The 24,751-nt window shown below is 28.5% G+C and overlaps 1 protein-coding gene across 1 annotated transcript in view; it reads left to right on the top strand.

Annotated features, from left to right (window-relative positions):
* LOC113374985 (regulator of G-protein signaling 20-like) overlaps positions 1–23,411 on the top strand; it is a 108,097-nt gene extending 84,686 nt beyond the window's left edge. The window contains exons 3-6 of the mRNA XM_026614940.1: positions 2,809–2,910; positions 13,279–13,340; positions 19,033–19,199; positions 23,385–23,411. Coding sequence (XP_026470725.1) covers positions 2,809–2,910; positions 13,279–13,340; positions 19,033–19,199; positions 23,385–23,411 — 358 coding nt within the window. The remainder of the gene's footprint in view (positions 1–2,808; positions 2,911–13,278; positions 13,341–19,032; positions 19,200–23,384) is intronic.
* Positions 23,412–24,751: the final 1,340 nt, after the last annotated feature.

Here is a 24,751-nt window from a genome sequence, read left to right as displayed (position 1 = left end):
TGTTACAAATTTATCTAATACATTACAATTAAACACATTGATTTTAATTGTGATTAAACGTATTGACTTTGATTGTGTACCAAAGTACTTTCTGTGAAACCGTGCAAAAACTCCACATGCGCTATGTTATCCGTGATGTTTTATCAGATATGTACTAATGCGGAACCTACTTCAGTGTACAAGTTAGACCTACAATTGTCAGTTGCTATATTTAAGTTTTTTTTATTCAAGTATGAGGGTGGCCCATTTAGAAATTGAAATTTAATTTTGCTTAAACAATCGAAAATGTACTCAAAAATTGGGTGGATCGAATGGGCTACTGCCAAGTCAGCCGTGGTGGTCATTTGACCGAAATTATTTTTCATAAATAAATGTCATGAATCAACCTATTAAATAAATGTTCAACCGTTGAAAAATATTGAGCCGTTTTCATTTCATAGCAAAATTAAATTCCAATTTTAAAATGGGCCACCCTTTATAATAAACATAGAGTAGAACGGGGCACAAAAGTTCAATTTCACTATTAGTAATTATAGTGTGAAAACCAAATCAACTACTTTGACATCATTTAACACGTTACAAATAAATGTCGAGCTATGTTCAGTTAAATTCTCAATTAGTTCATCATTATGGCAATATGTTTGTCGATGTTTTTCAAAAATTTGTCTCCCCATTTTTTTATCCCTCATGCGGGAAAAAGTACTGCCAGGGGTAAAAAGGATCATCCATTTCATATTTAAGGTTGAACCATAACATTAAAAATTATAATCTAAATGTATGTAAGGTAGAGCGGGTGAAAATGTCCACCACGGATAATTCAATAATAAGTAAAATTGATTTTTTTAACAACAATATTTGAAAGAAGAGAGAAAGAGATGTATCTTGATTCCATGACCGCTATCGGGAGATAAACAGCAATGTTTGAAAATCACACAAGTATTTTCTTCCGTTGTTAGTTTTTTTTCGGTTTTGAGCACTGTTATTTAGTTTACGAGACTTTAATATGATTTTTAGGTCTACGTTATTCAAATGTTTCATAAGATTATTCCTATTTTCAAGTTAGATTGAACAGTTTCTTTTATATAACCTCCATAAAAGCTTACATGTGGGTGGAAAGGGACCATCTAAGCTTTACCCTGGAAAATGTGTAAACAATAAAAAATAGTGAATAAAAAAGTATTGTTTTAGAAAAGCAATTTTACAAGAGATAAGTGAAATAAATAGTTATTTCAACTCTCTTTTGAAGAAATACTATGTAAAAAATGTACTAATGGAATTTATATTCTGCATTGTCTGAATAATGTAGCTATTATTTCGTAAAATCTCTGTGAAATTAAAAATGTTCCATTTTTTACCATGTGGCAAATTTAAAAAAAAACAGCAAACAAAAAAACATATTTTTACAATGAGCAATTAGCTAGGAGTTTTATTGGACATAGTCAGATAGTTGTTTGTTTGATATGTGTTTTTTGTTGTTATATAATTGATTTGGTTTTTACAATATGGTAGCTGAAAGTTAAATTGGACTTTTGTGCCACGTCCTACTATATATTATAAACATAACAAACAAAAATCTTTATCAACTTTTACTACTGTAATAAATTTTTGCTTTGGTAGATATTCCTGTTTTAATTCTCATAAACAGGCTCACTGTTCTTGAAATACAATTACCGTTTATGTGAAAAATGTAAATAGAATTTTTGTTTGAAATAAATATTTCATGGGCACATTTTTTACAATGATCATACTGTGTACAACTTTGGACTGGAACTAAGTCAGAAGAATTAATTGTCAGAGTTGGAATAACTATTGAATTAAATAATCTTTTGTAAAATTGTTTGCTTTTAACTTTAATTTTTTATTGTTCACAGTCGGCAATCTAAAGGTTCAGGTGGTTTTTAACCCAATCACATGTAAGCTATTGTACAAGCTATATAAAAAACAGTTGAATATAACTTGAAAATAACAATATTCTAATAAATAAAACATTATATTCAAGTATAGTAATCTAAACAACACAGCTCAAAACCAAAAGAACTAACAACGCTAAAAATACTTTCGTTAAAAAATGGCAACATAGCCGTTTATCTCGTAATAACGACGTCGTTATGATTTAAGGCAATAGCTGGTTACACTCCTTGTGCCCTCTACTTGAAAATAGTATTGCTAAAAACTCTGGTTGACCTTTTCACGAGTGGACCTCAAATTCCGCTCTATTTAAAATGTGTTTTTCGTTGGTTGATACACTTTATTGTTAGTGGTGCAACTCTAGAATATATTTCCGCATATTATGTAAGTTTGATGTGATCCAATTAACATTTAAAACAAATAAATAAAACATTATAATTAGGTATTGTAAAATAGACAACAAAGCTCAAAACCAAAAAAAATATTAACTAAAAACAACTTCGCCAAAAATTGACAATGTAGCCTGTAATCTCTTGATAGCGACGTCCACCGAATTTTTGAGCGATTTATTTTTATAATGTTTCAAATCTCGTTATTAGTATGTGATCATTTAAAACGTTTCACCTCTATTTTAGAATAGTATAGTCGAAAAATCCATGCTTTTCCTGTTTTTGAGAGAATTCTGGTGAACCCTTTTACCCACGGACCTTTCAGCTCCATTCTACCTGTTACTATCAAACATATGTTTTTCCAAGTGATATAATTTATTGTTGGTGATGCAACTCTAGAATGTAGTTTCCGCATATTTTTATCATGTTTAAAATGTTATATCAATGTAAATTTAATGTGGTCCATTAGTATGTGATCATTAAAAACGTTTCACCTCTATTTTCGTTCTAGTTTGGCGATAACGCAAAACGGCGAAGCTGGCAGTAACGAACCGACTCGGAGGGCTTACGACCCGGCTACATCCGCTCTATTCAACTGTGATAATGAACCCATGTGAGTATATGATTTGATTATCTTTATGTGCGATTATTGTCAATGTCATTGTTTATCGTAGCACTAAACCTATTAATACATACCTGGTCCCGTTCTCGATCGGAATGACCCTTTTTTAATAAAATATTTAGATCATAGAGATATATGGTAGGAACTTGTTGCTCCTAGAGATGTCTTTAGTGAACGGTGTCATATAGAGATATTAAGGGACTGATTCTGCCATAAAATATACTAATGTTACGGCAAAGCTATGCTATGTAGCAGTTTTCATATAAAGTGGTACTAAAAACTGTCAAAAGGATATACCTATAAAGTTCACTTTTATTAATTTAAATAGGTTGTAATAGAATAATTTAAAATTTTATTTAGCATTTAGTTTTTTTTTCAACACTTACACGTGTTTCATTTCAACTGACATGACCAATATGAAATAAATTAAATTATAAATTTAATATGTATATATTGATCCTCATAAATGTATGTAAAAATGAATATCGCTCGTTGTTCTATGTGGTTGCTCAGTCAGGCGTTCTAGATAGAAAACCTAACCTAGAAAACGCACAAATTTCAGAAAAACGATGTTATCATAACTTTATCTTTGAGACATGGTTTGATAACATATAAGTAAAGTTGCATTTTGTGTAAAACGGCTGACATGGAACTTTAACAATATTCAGTAGCATTTTGTATGAAAACTAGAACGTATCATACCCTTGCCATAATATTGGTCTGTTTTACAGAATCGGCTCATATATTTGGTAAAATAATTATTTTACGTTATTCACTGTTATTATTAGTAATGTATAAAAATATTTTTGGGCAATAACACGTTGATGATTCTCACAATGGAAATTTGTATGAATTAATGAATATATTAGGTTGGAAACTAAGTAAGTGCGGTTTTCAGCTTATATAGTTTTAATAGAGTTTTTTTATTTGATGACATAGTCCAAATGTAAAATACCTTTTATGAAAAGTAGGCAGTTTAGCTGTCCATCAGTAAAAGAGTTTTTTATCCATTGCGTAGTTTTTGTTTGGCATTAATTGAATGACTTGAATGATGAATCATTTTATGTCATATTTTGCTTTTTTATATCTTCAAAAGTAAAGAGGCATCTTGAATTTACGAAAAGTTATGAGCGGTTCATACTAACGAAGCCTTGTTTTTTACACCAAGATGAAATACGAAGTTGATTAAAAAGGAATTTTCTACTTTGAACTGTTATTACTAACCGAATGATCAATTTTTTTGATGTCTACATTGTACAATTAACTAAATTCAACAATGAAGTTGAAAAAGCGGCTTGAATTGACAAATCTATACGGAGATTTATTCTATTAGTGACATCACATAATTTGAGCCACTCGAGCAAAAATATTCTAGTTTGGCTGGGATGTTTTGGCATATTCAGCATATAGTCCTGACATCTATGGTCCTGACCTTGCACCTTTTAATTACATTTTGTTTCGATCTTTACAAAACTCTTCAGAAGTTAAAAAATTTAATGTTTATGATGGTGTCAAATTGCACCGATTTAGTTTTTTGCTGATAAAGACCATAAGTTTTATGAAAGATAATGATGCTGCTTGAAAAATGAGAAAAGGTATTGAACAAAACGGACAATACATTAGAAAATAATGGTATTTAGCTCCATGAAAAAAAATTTTTTGATTCGCCAACCAAATAGTACAAAATATATGACCAAAAATAAAAGAAAATATGAAGTAAATATGAAGAAATTTTGTAAAAGAGCATCATCCGCCTTTTATGTTACATGTAAAAAAGATGTACTTAAATCATGATTACTTATATTTCTGATAAATTTAATTTGGCACTATTTTATCACGCTTTTATATAAGAATATAGTTCGTACTAAATACTTTAAATCATTTGCTAAAGCGTAAAAAAATCAAACTATATCATCTTGTTAAAAAAATGTTAGTCATGTCGAATATGCCTTTTGAATAAAACTATTGAAAGAAGCAAAACTTCGTGGTTCAAATCATACATATGGAATTTAAGTTACGTCAAATTCTAGTTTTGATGATGAGTTTAACTTAGCATGAATATAAAACAATTGCCATTAATTTCTAATTAAAATAATACATAATATACACAGAGAAACATTACAGTTTCTTTGTAATACATAATTACAGAGAAACTTTGCAGTAAATCTTACCCTAATGTTATTACAATATAATAAATTATTATATCGGAAGATATTAGTAGCTACTGCGGAATTTTTAATAAAAGTCTACACAATAATTTGTTCTAAGTATACCTGCTATAGATGTAATTTGGATTTTAGTTGTTTGAAAAATACTACAATCCAATTTTATTAATTTAAATAGGTCGTATAAAAGAATTTAAAATTTGATTTAGCATTTAATTTTTTTTGACTATGATTGTGATTACATCGAAAGTATAAATTATAAATTGAGTATGCATATATCCATCATTATAAAACTATGTAAAAAATGAATATCGCTTGCTGTTACTGTCAAAGTAAATATTTTTTGCGGTTTCTTTATGTTTTGTCAACTTTATTCATTTTGCTAGGATAGATTTTGTTATTGGATTGATGAATATATGGTCATAATTTCTCCTTTCTGACCTTCCGCCACGTGTTTCAATGTTGATTTAGATTTGAGTTCAAATCCCAGACGGCTGCGTTTCTTCATTATTTGTCAGATTCATCATATATATATATATATATATATATATATATATATAATATATATATATTATATATATATATATATATATATATATATATATATATATTATGCTTGAATATTATTATTATGAAACTTTAATTCACGTGTCATATCTAAACATAAATTCGCATTGTGTTATTTCATAACGCCAACTATCTCATATATTTTCATACTGAGATACTTTCTAAAGTGTATCAAACTTTTCTCATTTTGAATTAATAACCACTCTCTGAGAATATGCCGTTTCGTTGAAAACGAAAACTTAAAACTTAAATAGTTATATGAAAAAGCTTTTATGTAGATATTTTTTCAATGGAAACTTACATTAAATAAAATTCTTTAAATTCAACCGGAAAAACTCGAACTTTCTCAATTTCTTTTCGTTGTGCTCTATGCTAACTATTTATTATGAAAAATTGTATTATTTATGGAATGTAAATTATTGTTGTAATATTATCATATAAACTTTTTGTTCTTGCGGCTAAAACATGTATTAATTTTTTTATTATGGAAATGATTACATCAGAAAATTTATTTCGTGTGTTCTGAAATTGAAAAAAATGAAGCGTTAGTTGTTTTGCAAGGAGACCAATGAAATTGCCTTTTTCCAATTATTGATATTTTTTTGAAATATACCTTAAAGTTATTATACACATACATAAACATACACACATACGCACATATATATATATATATATATATATATATAAATATATATATATATATATATACTGTTTTATATAATTATATTACTATCAAGATCCACTCTATGCATTCTGCTTTTTCATTTTTGCCTTGAAATGAAATTTAATTTATAATTGTATTTGCACCGAATATTTCGATTTAATTTTTATCGTTTGGAATTTGCACATGACATTGTTACGAATGAAAAATGCATTTGCCCATTTTTATTATCAATGCAGATGCTGTTGCTGCATCTGCAAATAAGAGTAAATTCCAATTAAATAGTGATTAATATATGCATATCAATTTTAATATAATTTTCCGATGCATGTGTAGAATTTGGAATCATAATAGAGTTCTAAACAATATACATGCAAATTAGAAATCTTGGTCGAGTTTTCCATCGACCAATCGGCGAGATATTACGTCAATGGCAGATAATTATAATTTTTTTCTGAAAATGTAAATCTTGAATAAAATATTAAACTTTCCATTCAATTATTATCAGATATACATAGTTTAATTTTTATCAAATATTAAACATAAATAAATGCACCGTCATTAAACACCCAAACTATACAAGGTATGTAATTTAAAAAGCTCATTTTAAATATATGCTTTATATATATGGTGGGGCGCAAAGGTCCAATTTGATTTTAAGTATTTATACTGTCTAAACCAAATAAACTACATATCATATCATAATACATAAATATCATAATACATAAAGCATATCAAACAATCAACTATCGAACCATGTTCAAAAAAAATTCCAGATAATTCCTAATTATAGTGTTTTTTACCTTTTCTAAAATTTGTCACCTGTCTCTTTTTACTCCATAGGCGGGGTAAAATGAGACAGCCATGGAGCAAACAGTTCCAGAATCTATGCTCTAATAACTTCACTTTTGGTATATATATATATATATATATATATATATATATATATATATATAACTACATTATTCAACATTGTATATAACCTTGCTCTAGTATTTCGTCAGAAATATTTATCAGCATAATTGGAATAACTGTTAATTTAATACAATCTCTTGTAAAATTGCTTTCATAACTTGATTTATTTTTTTATTTACTATTTTTTCATTGTTTGTAAAAATGTTAGGGTAGAGGTTGTTTTTTCCCCACCAACATGCAAGCTTTTATAAAGGTTATATAAAAAAAACGGTTGAATCTAGTTTAAAAATAACAATATATCTTACATAACGAATAAATAACGAATAGTTAAAAATTATGTTAGTCTCATAAACAAAAGAAAAATGTTTAAAATCATAAAACTAACAACGAAAAAAAAAATGTTACGGATTTTTAAATATTGCTATCTCCTTACATCTCTCGCCCTCTTCTTTCAAATATTGTTATTAACAATTTCTTAACATTACTTGCTTGTTGACTTTCAAGTCTCGCTCTACCCTGAATCAATTATTCGATTTTTTATTTACTTGTCTTGCTCCCAAATTATTGTGATTTTCAAATTGACAAAATTCGAAACAATATATGTGACAACTGAATGGAAATATATGCATGTGCGCTTTATATCGAAAATAATTGTTTCGTGTATCGACTAATAGTGTTTTGCCAACTAATGGTAGAACTAAATTCGCTAAATTGAATCACTTGAATTATATCGCGTGATTCGAATTGATCTGAATTAATTCATTCGATGCAAATTCATTCGAAACGACTCACTCAAATCATTTGAGTGAAACTATACACATTTTAGACAAGTTGGTATTTATATATAAAATTTTCAAATATTCAAAAAAAATTATATTAATGCATTTATAGAGCTTGAATCATTCTTTCTAGAAGATTGTACTCGCATTAGATAATTATCACTAAAGTTCTCCAAAATGATCGAAACTTATTAAAAATTAGATTTTATAAAATGATTTTTTTTAAATTCGAATTGTAATAGCAATGAATCAATTCAATTGAAAATAATTACTGAAGTAAATACAGACTTTTATCCAACCAATTTCATTATACTCTATTTTTTTAATAGTAATCGCTCTGTTAAAATAATAGAGTAAAATATTTTCAACTATATGCATGGGTTACAAATTGAAAATAATTAAACTTATTTCATTTAGTTTTAATTTCTAAAATCTTCGGTTGATTTTTTTGAATTTTTTGTACATTTTAATGGTTTTTACTGTTATTGCTATTTGTTAATTCTTCTGACTTTTATATTTATGATTTTAAAAAATTAGGTGAAAGTAAATTTAAATGCAATCTGAATAGGGGAGATAAATAGTACGGGATAAAAAAGTGGCATAATCGTACCCAGTTTCCCCTAATTGGTTTTATAAATTTGCGTAAATGACAATAAAATTTAAAATTATCACAATTCGTTAATTTTTATAGGGCAAGTGTACTGATACCATCATCCATTTAATGTTTTATTATTCATATTTAACATTAATATTGTTGTTTTTTTAGGGGAGTTATTTAGATTATTTCTGGATATTTTTGAACTTATTATTATTATTTTCAATATTAGTACACTATATTTCAAAACAGAAGACTGCTAAAAACAGCAATTGCTCTGCCAAAACAATTTTTAATTTCTATATGAATTTCCAGGGTTTTCAATAATATTCTAAAATATGTTTGCTTCATTGAATTTATTGAACTAAAGTTTTACTCATGTTTAAATAAATAGTTTTATTCAAACATATAATACACAAAAGAACATCTTTTGCACTGAATAATACTTTTATGTTACTTTGAAATGATTGCTACGTGTACTTGTTTAATAATTTGGTGGCATATGGCTATATTTATTAAAAAAATGTCATAAAAATATAATAGAATAAATAATAAAATAACGATTTTACTTTATTTTTATTTTATGTAATTGCATTATCGCTTAATGATGTTCACACTTTTACTTACTTGATTTCCTTAACTTTTATACTTGATTTCTTTAATATTTATTTAAATTGGTTTGATAATAAGCATACATCTTCTACATAAAATGTATAAGTTTGACAAGTCAGTTCACAGATAATTTTAGTACATTTTCCAATTATATTTTTTCATTCAATGAATATCAGACACCCTTCATCAATTTGTTTCTAACTGCAATAATTGATTATATGACATTAAAGTATGTAGGTAATATTCTACTTTATAACTTTTGAAAGTTAGCTTTTACTTGAGTTGTGCTCTTATAGTGTACATTTATTACTTTTCAGCTATAATCAAGCTATAAATAATCCATGGGTTAAAACCCACAAAACGGTAGATCATGAATTTTGTATGAAGTGTCCAACGCTTATAGATAATTAGTCTCATGTCAACAAACCCTATATTTGGAATAAAATATTTAAACGACATATCTATGGTAACTAGAGTCGACTATAATTACTTTCCATTGTTAATATTGAACTATTAATGTTATCTGATTGATTGAATTTGAATATAAAAAGTCTATCAATTATTTACTTCAATGGCACGCTTGAATAATGCGTGTTTAGTAATAATCTAACCAATAGCCAATACCTTGAATTAAAAATAATGAAAAATATATTGTAAAATATACACCAATAAAAAGAATAAATGCAGCTACAATGAAATAATGCAGGATAGGGCGGGGCACAAAAGTCCAATTTGATTCTAAATAATTATACAGTCTAAGCTAAATAAACTACATCAGAATACATAACACGTATCAAACAAATAACCATCGAACTATGTTCAGTAAAATTTCCAGTTAATTCCTAATTATATAAATGAGTATTTTTACTATTTTTCTAAAATTTATTATATGTCACTTGTTACCCCATGGGTGGAAAAATATGAAACAGCCAGGAGGGGGGGGGGGCAAATATATCGATTATTTTATTTTCAACTTCAAAGGGAATAGGGAGTAAGAGTTATATAATTCATTCAATGCAAATTATTAATTTCACGGGTACATCTTTTACAAAGATAACACTGTATATAACCTTGATTTTGTATTTTGTCAGACATTCATCAGCAGAGTTCGAATAACTATTTAATTAATTTATTTTTTGTCAAATTGTTTTTTTTTAACTTAATTTACTTATTTATTCACTATTATATAGTTGAATTACGCATGCTCAAAAATATTAAGGTCCCGTAAACTAAACAACAGTGCTCATAACTAAAAAAAACTAACAACAAAGGAAATTTTATTGTTATGGATTTTCAAATATTAAGAATCAAGGTGATGCCTGATTAAACATCTTTTGCCTTCCACCTTCAAAAATTATTGCGAAAAAATTCCTATCTTTCCTTGTTTTTGATATATTGGTGGCTGACCTTTTTACCCGCGGACTTTTAGGCCACGCTCTACTCTATGAAAAGCATTTAAAAAATGTATACCAACAAAGGGAAAATCTTTAAAATATAAACATCGAACCGTTCTTAATGAATTATAAAACTTTTTGGTTTTAAATAAAAAAATCTCGACTTTTATTGATGAACGTATGACTTGACTTTTATTCATGAACCATTTAACTTGACTTTTATTGATGAACCATTTAACTTATTTAATTTCATTTTAGCTGAATGATGACACACATTTAGTGTCAAAACTAGTACAAATAAATAATAATAAATTCATATGGCTCCATTTAAATAACACGTATTAAAAGCTGTTTTTACATTTTAAGAAATGCACTAACGATAAGTATATATTTATGAAAGTATCTGGATCATATTTTACAAATAGAATTTTGATGTCATTTATTTTTTATCATTAGTAACCCTCACGAAAGTTCATATATTCACAATTTTTAAAACATAATCATATAAACAATTTATATATATAATTTACTGAATCATTGGAAGTATTGTATTCATGGATATCTCTGGGAACAGATCACTAATGGGTTTTAAAGAAAAAAAGTCGGAAATACAAAAAATGACTTGAGTTGACACGTCATTTTATCTCTATTTAAAAAAAGTGTATACTACCATCTATTATGAATAGTGCTTTAAAAAATAGCCAGTGTCAACTGCATCTTGAAAAATGATCAAACTAATACTGTAGATATATTCTTTAAGATTGGTGATACAGATATCTAAAGGGATATTTTACATAATTTATACAAAAATAATATTGTATTTTATACTCACCAATTGAAATTTGAGGGACATTGACATTCATTGACATACCAGGAAGCTCAAAGAATTGCCTAAAACTACGTAAATGTTGATTGTATTCAAACGTATGTAATAGGCACCAACTATCCTAAGACTTGACTTCTCATCAGATTAGTATAAAATTTAAACAAATGTATCAAAGTTCTCAAAAATGCTATTTGCGATTTTGATAAAACTTGACACACATTGTTACTATACTTTGCCAAGATTATGATCAAAATTTGGAGTTTGGAACATTCAATAGTTTCTGAGATATGCGAGGTTGATGGGTGACTGGCTCCGAGATCAATACTAACATTTAAGCAGATCGTATCACAGTTCTCAAAAATGCGACTTGCAATTTTGATGAAACATGACACACATTGTTACTATACTTTACCAAGATTGTGACCAAAATTTAAAATTTGAACATTCAATAGTTTCTGGGATATGTGAGGTTGATGAGTGGCTGGCTCCGCGCTCAATACTAATATTTAATAAAGCATTTACCATTAAACTGTTTCATCGTGTAGACGAATATATTTTTTTAGCCATATCACTTGAACCAATAAGTATTCCTATACCATCTAAAACTTTTGGAACGCTATGAATGCATAGCATTCTCCACAAATGGGACGAAATCGGCTCATGTTTCAATAAAAAAAACTCTATGTATCATTCTGAATAAATTCTACAGCCATAACTAGTACCGTCTTATAAATATATAGGTTTAATTTAAAATAACATGCAATTATTACATCAATAATAATATGAAAAAAATAATTGAAAAAAAAAATAGATTGCTAAGTCGTTCACTGGAGAACAACGTTCTTGATCAAGAAATGATCTTTATCACAATTTGAAACAAGGAAGTCTTCTTAGAAATTGCTGCAACTAGTCTAACATTGTCATAATTTAGGGCTTTTTGGTCTAAATAACAACTAACAATCATTAAAGCTTTATAGTTCATTTTAAATTAAATACTAAATGCCGATTTCAGGAATGTATTGTTAAAGACGTCATCAAAACTGGTTTAATCAACCACTAAAGGAGTCATTTTAAGGATACTATAATCATCGTCACAGCTACTTCTCAATTTTGTATTACAAGATTATTTTAGTTTTAATTAACTAAAATAACTTCTTAGAGAAAAACTCTTTGCGCCCAGTTTTATTAGAAGTAAAAATTGACCACGTGTCCAAAATTCATAATGACTTTCTTGGAGCAACTATTAATATAGAGACAAATCACTATATATACGTATATTTTGTACTAATAATTTACAGAATATTTCTTGGAGATTTTGGTTTACGAAACTAATAAAAAGCTTTGAACTGGTAAAATGAAATATTTAGCATAGCTTTTGCAATATTATTTGTAATTACATCACTTTTCTAAAAATAGCTCAGCATTTGCATTTAATAGCACTAAGTATTTTTAATAACCTGTTTTATTAGTTAGGGCGAAATTAATCATTTGGCTTCAAAATGCTTTAATTTTCTTTTGCAATTCATCAAACTTTTATATCAACCCGAAATAATTCCTTCTGTTTGATTCAAATATAAAATTATCACGAGTTTTAGCATCTTTCTGAAAAGAATTATATGATGATAAAATCAAATGATGGAAGTAATATACCCACTTTATACTCGGAAGTACTTATTTTAATCTTAACTTTTACGGCTGTTTTAGTAGTTCCAAGTTTATGAAAGAAGTATATTTTTATTAGCAAATTATTTTGGTAAACCGCTTACACGTGCAGCAGTAAATGTGGTTAAAATATACAATGGAATATTAATTTGGTAGAAAATTAATACGTATATTTTTTTTCAGACCAACGCTGGACGATGTTGCTGGATGGGGAACGTCGTTTGAAAATTTGATGAAATGTGCAGGTTAGTAAAAATATTATAATTATTATAATTGGTAATGTATTTGTTTGAAATGTATATGCAAAACATTTTCGTAGTATTTTTAACTTCCCGTAGGGTAAGTTATTGTAATGGGCCGAAAATCGGAATTGAAAATTTTTACATTTCTCGACGTTTTGAAGGTTTCTGAACGTTTTGGCATACTTCAGAAAAAATGGATGTGTGTGTGTGTGTGTGTGTGTGTATGTATGTATGGATACAAATTTTCGCCCACGTTTTCGGGCGTACGGATCAACCGATTTGAATGGTTTAAAAAACATTCGATTCCTATTAATAAGGAGAAGAGCTGATTAGTTTTTGGCAAAGACAGGTCCAGCAGTTACGGAGATAAGGAGCAAAGAGTGCAGAAAATAGAAATCGAGTTTTTGAGAGAACGGAGCATCCGATTTGAATGATCTAAAAAACATTCAATTAGTAATGATTGGGAGAAGGGGTTATTAGTTTTTTGCAAAGGCAGGCCCAGCCATTTCGGAGATACAGAGCTAAATGTACAAAAAAATAGCAGTTTTTGAGAGAACTAAGCGTCCGATTCAATTGATTCAAAGAACTTTCTGCTTGTCTTAACAAAATAATTGATTTTGGAAAAAAAAAAAATTGTACCATTTTTTTTTTTTTTTTTTTTTTTTAATTTTTGTATATCGAAAATAATTCAGATTTTATTTTTAATTCTGACTATAGTTCTAATATACTTTAAACAAATAATTTCAACTCTGCAATTCAGTTTATATAATTCTTATAAATATTAGACAATGTTACAATATTTATAATGATCTATTTGAAAACATTCAATATTCCTCGAACATTTCGTTACGGTACGGGAAGTTCCAGCAATTTGCCTTAAGGCACGATGCCACCCACCCCACTAGTTTAAAATTTATTACGGATTTTCTAGTCTATATTGTCCAATATAATCAACTATCTTAATTGTAATAGTATTCAATCTCATACCGTATTTTTTTTTCATTATAAAATGAAATATTTAATTGAAAATTACACAATTATTGAAATCTTGTTTTATTGTTTTTGTAAAATATTGCATTTTCTTTCTCAATAATGCTTCTATTTAGTTTATAAATTCGGTGGTTTAAAATTCAGAAGATCCTCTCAAAGGATTCTCATAGGATCCTAAGTATACTAAATTTTTAGACTAATCTGAATAAATTGGGCGACTTGTAATCTCCAATTATATTTTTGCAATTTATGGGGTTATCTCATCTTTCATTTTAACTAATAAACTAATAAATAACTAATAAATAATAAATAAATTAACGTGTGAAGAAGTGGAGTTTGCTTCTAACTAGAATTGACCATTTTGTCAGAATTGTTAGCAATTAGTGCAAAAAACAAATAAATTAGTTGGACAAATATTTTATTATTTCTTTACTGCCATTAACAAAAACAGCGTTTTCGGGTCAAAAGTACTTATACATAAAAATGTTAATATTTTAATAATGCTTTTGAATTTTTGTTTTGTACCAATATATATAAAGTATTAATAAATAATTTTAATTGCCTATACATTTTCGAGGAATTTATTTTGTAAATTTGATTATTTTATAATACTATTCATTTTACATTTGTTCATTAAATGAGAAGTTAAAAGTAACATTAGTTAATATATTTATATTTTTGTCCATATGAATTGATATAAAAAACTAACTTGATTAGTTAGACTAAGTATGTTCTAAGTGGCTGCCTTTGCTTTCTTATGCTAGATCATAATTACAAAAGTTCATATAATATTTAATACATGAACAAAACGTTACCTGGGTTTTTAAATAATAAATCTCAAAATGTTCTTAGGGTTTAGTAAAGCCTGAAAATGTTTTTGGGGTTTCTAAATATAATGAGAAAGGGTTTATGTAATTTAGAAATAAGATCCTGTTTAAAATTAACTAGATAGATTTTTCAGTATCTGCACCTATCCCAGTGTGAAAGGTCAGATATTTTGTTAGAAGAACTTTGTTAGTTGAGTAAAATATTATTGTATTAGAAAAAGTACTGACAAAATGACATGGTGTCATATACGACATATAATAATCAGTCTCAATCGTTTTACTTATGTTTGGTTCATTGACTACTAGTAACATAGTCTTTCAAAGAAGCAGGAACTATAATAAAAAATTTGTTAAAGGAAAATGCAACATTATGTCCATATAGTATCAAATGAACTGTAAAAAATAATATAGTTATTTTGTCCATTTTACAAGTTTGCCAGTTTCCATACTAGTGCAACACTAAAAGTAAACAAAAATTGATAAATTATCAAAATTCCGTCAAGCACCCGATTAATGCAATAAAATTGATCATAAAAACTAGTACTGGTGCAAGTTCATCGATTTCTATTGATATAATTACAAATAACAATGAATAAGTCCCAAAATAAAAAAAACTCCTTCAAAACGAACTTTTGTAGGCGCAATGCACAGTTTGATTACTGCGACAAGACTTTGACAATGACGCTCAACATCTGACAGCATTGTTATTGTGGTTCTTCATACGACGATCCTCCAATTTTTTGATCTGATCGAAAATTCGAATTTTGTCAGGCCACAAACTACCAAAATTTTGGAAAAATTTTACATTTTTGGTTCTGACAGCATTATTATTGTGGTTCTTCATACGACGATCCTCCAATTTTTTGATCTGATCAAAAATTCGAATTTTGGCAGGACAAAAACGACCAAAATTTTGGGAAAAATTTAACGTTTTTTATTTGCCGGAGGATCATCGTATATATACGATGACCCTCCGTTTATAAAAATTCGAATTTTGGCAGGCCAAAAACGACCAAAATTTTGGGAAAAATTTAACGTTTTTTGTTCGCCCGAGGGTCATTGTATATATACGTTAAATTTTTCCCAAAATTTGGTCGTTTTTGGCCTGCCAAAATTCGAATTTTTGATCAGATCAGATTGGAGACAATATGTTTTAGTTTCACAAGATTTTTTTTTTGGTTTTATCAACTGTGAAGGCAGTGGAGGACCTTTTTTCTCGGCGTCGCCGGAGATCGCGTGTCATTTCAAAAATATTAGATATTTTATTTCAAAAATTTTACTGTGTATTCTCAAAACATGTATAAATATACTCTCAAAATATTCAATAGATGGATTCACTAGTTTTTTTATTTTTTATTTCTCAAAAATGGCCTTTTTTTAGGTTGTCACTCTAAGGTGTGCCTCTTAAAGTATACATAGAAACTACTACAATATTACAAATTGTACGCAAACCCTTCAACATTTTCATCCCAATATCATGGAATATCGTCTTGTTCAATTTCGTTCGAATGCCGTTTCCAAATAGTGCAAATCGCATCGCAATCGGATTTATTGTTATTGGCAGCCGGCCGCTGCAGCATAAATCATTTGGTGCATTCGAACCGTACGGCATAGTTTTCGACTTCGCTCGAAGCTTTATTGCAACTCGCCAAATGTACCGTGTAATAGTCTTGCCATCTCTCACAGTAAGAAAGCACAAGTTTGCACTGCGTCTTGCAACTCAGAAATAACACATAAACTACGGCATTGCTATTGTTTGAGATCTTGTAGCTGGTGCTGTTACGGGCTACTAGGTAATAAATTTCTGTATTGAAATCAGTGATGAATAACTCATGATTTGATGTAGCAGATGGCCGAATATCTAAAATATATTAATAATATCTCAACCCCGTTGCAACAAATTGAATCAGAATCATACTGATTCTTTTTTTATTTATTTATTATTCAATAGACAATCAGAATACATTGTTTCTATAAGCCTATGTGATGATGTTATATATGGCGTTTAGAGATCTCCTCCATTGAAGAGATCCTCTGCTAGAATTAATCTATAGCTGTCTGTATACAATTTAATATTGCAGGTCCTTTGGCCATTTCTTATTGAGTCTTCTTGTTTGAGCCATTTTGTTGATGATTCGTATTTCAGCGTTCGAATGAACGTTCAGATTTTGTTGTGGTAAGAACAGTTCCGGGTATTTATAATTTTATTTACAGTTTTAATGTCCAGATCCCAGTGAATGGTCTCATTAGTCACATACCAAGGCGCATCTACCATTGCCCTTAATATTTTGTTCTGAGTACGCTGGATCTAATCTTTGCGTTCTAAAATTTACATACGTATTAAAATCCGTAGAATAGTTAACGAGCCTTGGGCCTTAAGTCCAAGAATTTTTCAAAATTTTGTTTTAATTGAAATTTATCGACAAATTTTAGCAATATTAAATCAAAATTTGAATTCTTCGTGTTTACTTGTTAAATCTGAATAAAAATTAGAATAACATTTTAACAATTTATTTACTTTCTTTAATTTATTTGAAGTTTTTTTACACTTAGATTTAAAATTGTGAACACATTTGCAGTGTGAGAAAAACATTTCTTAACTTCCTGAAGGAGAAATTTATGTCAGCAGAAAATCCGACTTGCCAATTTTGTTTTCTCGACGTTTCAAAACATTCTTAATAGTTTAAGACCAACTTTGGAAGAAGTATGAATGTTTTTTTTTGTATAGTGAAAGGAATGCATTTTTTCATCTCAGACTGGGCCTTTCGTCTGACTCAATACCGTTTGGGTATAATACCGACTAAAACCTCCGCTTATCTTTTGAGACTTGTCTCCACGGAAACCGCCGTTTGATATTACTTTATCGGGAGGATCTATAATGCTTTGATTTTTTCTTTTAATCATAGTTTTCTCCTAATTAGCGTTATTTGCTCTTCTTCTTTCGAAGATGGCAAGAAAAGTATGTTTGTGTAAACATATATGTGTGTGTGAATTTGGGCCTATTTTTTACTTTTTCTCGGCGTTTTCTCAAAAGCGTCTAAACCAAATGCAAAAATTTGGAACCAATTCGATGAAACTCGACAAACCTGTGTTAGGTAGTTTTGCACGAGGAGCCAAGTCGTTTCTTTATAATTTAAAAATTTTAGTCTTAAACCTGGATTCAATTTTGATGGAGTCCATGGTCTTAATGAACATACTAAAATGTTGGTGGCCTATAACAAGTAGGTTAATTATAAAAAAGTATTTAGAGTTTTCAGAAAATGCTCCGTGTATGTATTAAGCGAGTGTTTGTTTTTAGTGATATATAATTCGAACAATTTGTTGATAATAACTAACATGTTTGGCAATTTTGCACATACTCAACAAGTTGCAATAGTTTCTCTCAAGATGATGCTCAACAACAACTCAATACTTAAAAATACACATATTAATTTTTTATTTATAAAATGGGGAAGTTTATGTAGCTTTTGTCAAGGAAAAGTGCAACTCACATCTAGTTTCTTATTTTATTCAAATATGTGGAAATGACCTCACATTACACTACATGGACTGCTAGTTCTCATATGTTTTCCGTTTTATATAGTGCTCAAACATAGAATGGTATGTGACGTCACATGTCTGAGCGAACATTGCCGATGACAATCGCGGAACTCTCCCGATTGATCAAATGTCATATGCCATATGTTTTATGTTAATAATATAATGGCAATTGTGATGGCTGATAATTTTGTAAGAAATGGTATTGTTTTTTGTAAGAAATGTTTTGTAAGAAATGGCAAAATGCTTTTCACGCTGCCTCTTAATATTAGTTTTAAGAAAAAATTAAGATTAGGAAAAATCGATTAATGTAATTAATTTTATTGGTTAATATTTTTTAGCTGGGCGCGTTCTTTTCCGCGAGTTTCTGCGTTTTGAGTACTCCGAAGAGAACGTGCTGTTTTGGGCAGCATGCGAGGAGCTCAAGCGCGAAGTAAGCCCGGAAGCGGTCGAAGAGCGGGCGAGAGCCATTTACGAGGAATACATCTCTGTGCTGTCACCGAAAGAGGTAAGATTATAATATTATTATTGATGCTTACATTCAATTTACCTATGGCCTTCTCCTGACTTCTAGCCATAATTGTTAAAAACAACAAAATGTAAAACTAAGCAATCGCATTGTCTTTTGTTTATGCGTTCAGTAAATAGTGAATATACCATATGAACACGGGGTATTCTGATATTGTCTAGGGAATATACCTCAAGTATATACGTCTGTATTTCTGATGAAATTGAATAAAGTTCCTGTTCCATATTTCCATTTTTTTTGAGCCAAGACTTTTAATTACTTGTACTATCTAACATTCGAATTATTCTTCGTTTTTGTTATTTCCGCCAAGTTATTTTTCCTTCGATGACGTCGAGCAGAAGGTACTATTTTCCCAATGCATAACTGATCCAGTTTTCTTTTAACAATCATATCCAGTAAAGTGTTGATCCCCACTTTTGGCAGTATTTTTTTTATTAGTTACCTAGACAATCAATTATAACTTCTTCAGCGTCACACCTTGAAGTAGTTTTTGTTCGCCTTCTGTGAATTTCATATCGTCTCGTTTATCGTACAGACCAATTCTCCAAATGTACGATTATATACCTATATGTCAAAATTAATGGGCCGATTCTGCCGTAAAATAGACCAATGTTATGGCAAGGCTATGTTACGTTCTATTTTTTATACAAAATTGTACTGAATACTGACAAAGCCGTGTGGTTGCTGTGCAGTCAAGCGTTTTGTCAAGTTGCTAAATAGAAAACCTAACCTAGAAAACGCACAAATGCCAAACAAACTGATGTTATGATAATTGGATCTTTCTAATAACGTTTAGTAACATACGAGTGAATTTGCAGTTTATGTGTAAAACGCTTGATAGTACAGCAAATACATGGCATTTTGACAGTATTCAGTATGATTTTGTATGAAATATAGAACGTAACATAACGTTGCCTTGGTATAAATTATGGACATATACAGTGGCCAATTTTTCGGTAACATAAGCAATGACATATCATTGTTATTTCAACGCTATCTTATTCTTCTTGGTGCTAAAACTGTAAAAATTCTATCTATTTGCTGTACGATTAGGCGTTTTACACATGAAACAAATCACACAGATGCAGTGATACTATTTTTCTTAGGTTTGTTCATATGTAAAATACGTCTGATCGCACAGCAAATAGATAGCATTTCGACAGTTTTTAGTCCCAAGAAATAAGGATAAGATAGCGTTGCTATTACAACGCTATGTTATCGTCTATGTTACCACAGAATTGGCTCCATAATTTTTAATATGTACTTGTGTTGGTTTGATAATTTAACTTTTTTTACCATTTTTTTCTTCAACCCTTTGCACCCTGATCCCTTTTGGATGTTATTTATCAGCAATTCGACGTCACCTTTGAATATCTAGGAAACTTGATATAAAAAAAGTTTTAGAACCAAGTAAAGAATTTAGATAAAATATGTTTTATATGAATTTTTGTCAATCAAAAATACAAAAAATTCTTAACTTCCCGAAGTAGATGAGCATGATAACAACTTGTATCGATGATGTCTTAATCTCAGTATACTTGGATTTCTTATTTGAAAATTTTAAATTTATACGTTTAGTCCGATTGGTGCTTAAACATCCAAATTTTACGCTTGAGTAGACCTTTTTGACATATGAATATACGCAGAATTTGCAAATACTTGTCTTATAATAAAGTACATCAATATTCCGAGTATCAAAATATTAGTTAGAAATGAAATGATTAGCATTGATTTCTATGGTATTAACATGTTAACCGAATGGGACATATAGAAGACACCTTAATACGTCCTGGAAAATTATGATGTCTTCTGGAATGGTTCGAGCATATATTTTTGATCACTTATGATAATATGTCATCTATACATATTTCTATATGAATTGAATAGAAGAATGGATTTTTTTCTATTGAGCGTTATAAACGTTATACCCACTAAAAATAATAATAGCTATGAAAATTATTTCTATTTTTACCAATTTATATCTTAGAATTTTTCAGCTCTATTAAAAGACTAAGAGCGATAATACACAATGATATATTTTTACAGAATATTAGAAATAGTTTGAACTTGGACTAATATTCTTCATTAATTATCATTATATTGAAAAATTAAAATCATGATGGGAATAATATCTTATCATTTGTTTAGTAGTCATGCTTCTGGTTATGTATAATATTGAATATAATTTATATATATATATATTTTTTTAAAGAATTATATCTTCATCAAATCATTAAATGATCTATTTATTGATTTACACATTCATTTAGAAAATAATGTAGAAAATTATTTTTTCTTTAAAATTTAGGATTATATTTTGCAGAATTGTATTTTGCTTACTAAATTTTGAATATTGATAATTTTGCTAATCATTTAGGAGATATCTTTGAGTTTTGTTTTTTTTTTTAGCAAAAATTATAAACTAACTAATAAATAACTTATAAATCTCTCTGTATTTGCTTTGTTTCTTTGACAAAAACTTTTTTCTTGAAAAATTATAAAAGATATAAGAATAATATAATATAGGGATACAATATAGCTTAGAAATTCAAAATTACATTAGATTATAATTCAAGTAATTCTATATAAATCAATAATAATTTATTAAATCTTAATAATAACTAATTAGCTTCTACCTAATGTAACCATTTTAAGTTTTAAACAATGCACAAAAAATTTGCTTACTGACTTAAAATCGTTTGCTTGAATATTGAAACGGGCTTCGTAATTTTTTGAGTTTTGGGACGATATTTAAAATCTTCAATCAAAAATTTATATGCCTATATAAAAAATACGATAACTGATTTACTTATATCAAGAGGCACCAAATGGCAACTTTTTGCAATAACAAAACGTTTGAAGTTGATTGATTCATATTATGAACTTATTCAAAACTATTCGTTTTTCTTAGTCTGATTTTTAATTATATTACATAATTAAAATCTAAAATTTTCATTTTTAACTTCCCATAGGGTAAGTTATAGTAATCGCAAAAAGTCGAAAATGAAAATTTTTGCATATCTTTACGTTTTAAAGGTTTCTGATCATTTTGGTTTAAAAAACATTCGATTCCTACTGATGGGGAGACGTGCCGAGTAGTTTTTGGATAGGCAGGTCTAGCGGTTTCGGATATACAGACGAAAATGTAAAAAAATGATATTTGGCGGTCTAAAATGATCATTAGATATATTCACATCAAATTATCAGATATTTTATAGATATTTTAATAATAAGAACACATTTTGTTACATTTTTTTGGGTTCCGTACCAAGTTTTATAATTTTTAAAGTTTACATATTCGGTTCAAATAAAAATCTCCAGAAACAAATCTTTTTTCAAAATTTTCAAAAATATACAAAGTTTAGCTTTATATTTTACTTCAAATATAAATTTTAAATTTACAATTTGGTTTAAAACTGTATATATTTCATATGCGTTATTCTACTCATAAGAAATATATCCTAAGATGTATTCATTCAGCACTTCTTAATGTAAACATATTCAAGTGTTTTGGGTGATAAGATATCATCACTCTACATTATATGAACGAATAAATATATAGTAATTATCTTTTTGAAAATATTGAAAACAACTGTTATTAATCATTGATTGATTTTTTTTGCTCGAATATTTAATTGTGGTACGGGAAGTTCCAGCAATTTTTTGACTTCAAACATTACCCATTGGCAGCACGTGCCACTGACTTGTGATCATGTAATATAAATATTTGTTTTCCAAAAACCTGTAATAATGTCGACTAAATGTTTTTCGTTATGACTAAATTATGCCACGAGTTACTTCCATAAATGTACAGTATATTTTATTTATGCATAGCTTCTGGTCAGGAACAAAAATCATGTTTCTTTATGTATTCCGTGCTATAAGCTTCTACAAGCATGTCGAATCGAAGTATTGTCATCGATTATGACAATTGTATAATTTGTGATCGTGTTAATTGTAATATTTATTAGGTTATTTCCAATAACATTGTGAATATTACTAGTTTCTTTCTACTAATCCAACTGGCAATTTCCATTCTGTGCAAACAATATTTTTATATATTTTTGTCAATCTTGTATGGCAATAGACCATAATGTCTGTGGCCTGCGATACAACTTGTATAAATAATTTTAGTCTTCAATATTGAAAAATGTTACTATGCAGGTTTTGGCTGGATCTGATGTGATTTGATTACATTAATCATCTGGGGTTAAATATAAATGCAAATTATTTGAAGAAATGCAGTGCATTGAGTTTGACAAAATTACGTTTTGTTATGCATTTCACAAAATGCATGACTTCAATTTCTGTGATAGTTATTAGTGTAATATCTTTTATACAAGGGAAATTAACTGCTGTTTCGCATATAGATAAAAATTCAATTATTTTTAATATTGTTGCAAATATGTCCAGCTATTGGAATGTTTATGGAAGAACAATAACTGTTTTCAACATGGACTTGCTTGACGATTTAAGTGATCTATCTTACTTAAGTGCTGTAGAAATTTTATCAATAAATAGTGAACAAATTTATGGAAATGTAACTGTATGTGACGAAGAACTTAATAATGATAACACAGTGATTTTGTTATTTTTGAAAGAATTTGAAGTTGAGGAAAAATTGCTTTCCTACTATAGATGGCCTCATTACAAACGCGCTACTTTAGTAGTTCTTTTTATATTGGATAAAACAGTGGAAAATGACAACTTTTTGCAAAACATCAAACAATTGTTTTCAGAATTTGGTTCTAGAGGAATAATAACAGTTGTGATTATTGTCTGGTCACAAATATATAATTTACCAAACTGGTTCACGTTTAATTATTACGAAAAAGTGCTATTCAATGACACTGGTAAATTCGATTTCCAAAAATTATATCAACGCAATACTGCAAATCTTCAAGGATTTCAAATCAAATCTTGTCTTTTACACCATGAGCCGTTTATCGAATTTAGTGAAAACAGTACTAAAATTACTGGACCCGATATGAGAGCTTTTCAAACTTTTATCAAATTTTTTAATATGAGTGAAAGTATCGTAAAAACTCAACCTGTAGACACTTCAACTTATATGGCATCTTTGACTTACGCCAAAAATAATGCTTGTGATGCAATTTTTACAAGATCAGCAAATTTTATATTACCTGGAATGGCTAAATTACAATATCCGATACGTCTAGAACATTATTCTATATTAGTACCAAAATCAGGTAAAGTTGTTGGATTAACTAATCTTTTAATGCCATTTCAAATTTACGTGTGGTACGCAGTTTTGATTAGTTTTATCGTTATATGTGCATTTTGGTTTATATTGACTCTCATTAAATTGCCATCAACCTCCGATTATGATTATATACCATATTTGGATCTTATCAAAATTCAAATAAATATGTCATCCAACATAGAACAACAACGTTTGCTACTGAGCAGTAAAATATTTGTGATATTTAGTATTTTTTATGCATGCTTCTTGATATATGCATACCAAAGCGTTTTATATGGATTTTTGGTGCAACCTTATATTGAAAAAA

The sequence above is a fragment of the Ctenocephalides felis genome, unplaced genomic scaffold, assembly GCF_003426905.1.
Source record: "Ctenocephalides felis isolate EL2017-DRISC unplaced genomic scaffold, ASM342690v1 CF-g0.4_SCAFFOLD_01886, whole genome shotgun sequence".
NCBI lineage: Eukaryota > Metazoa > Arthropoda > Insecta > Siphonaptera > Pulicidae > Ctenocephalides > Ctenocephalides felis.
The sequence above is the reverse complement of the archived record's forward strand: the minus strand, read 5'-3'. Positions and strand labels throughout refer to the sequence as shown.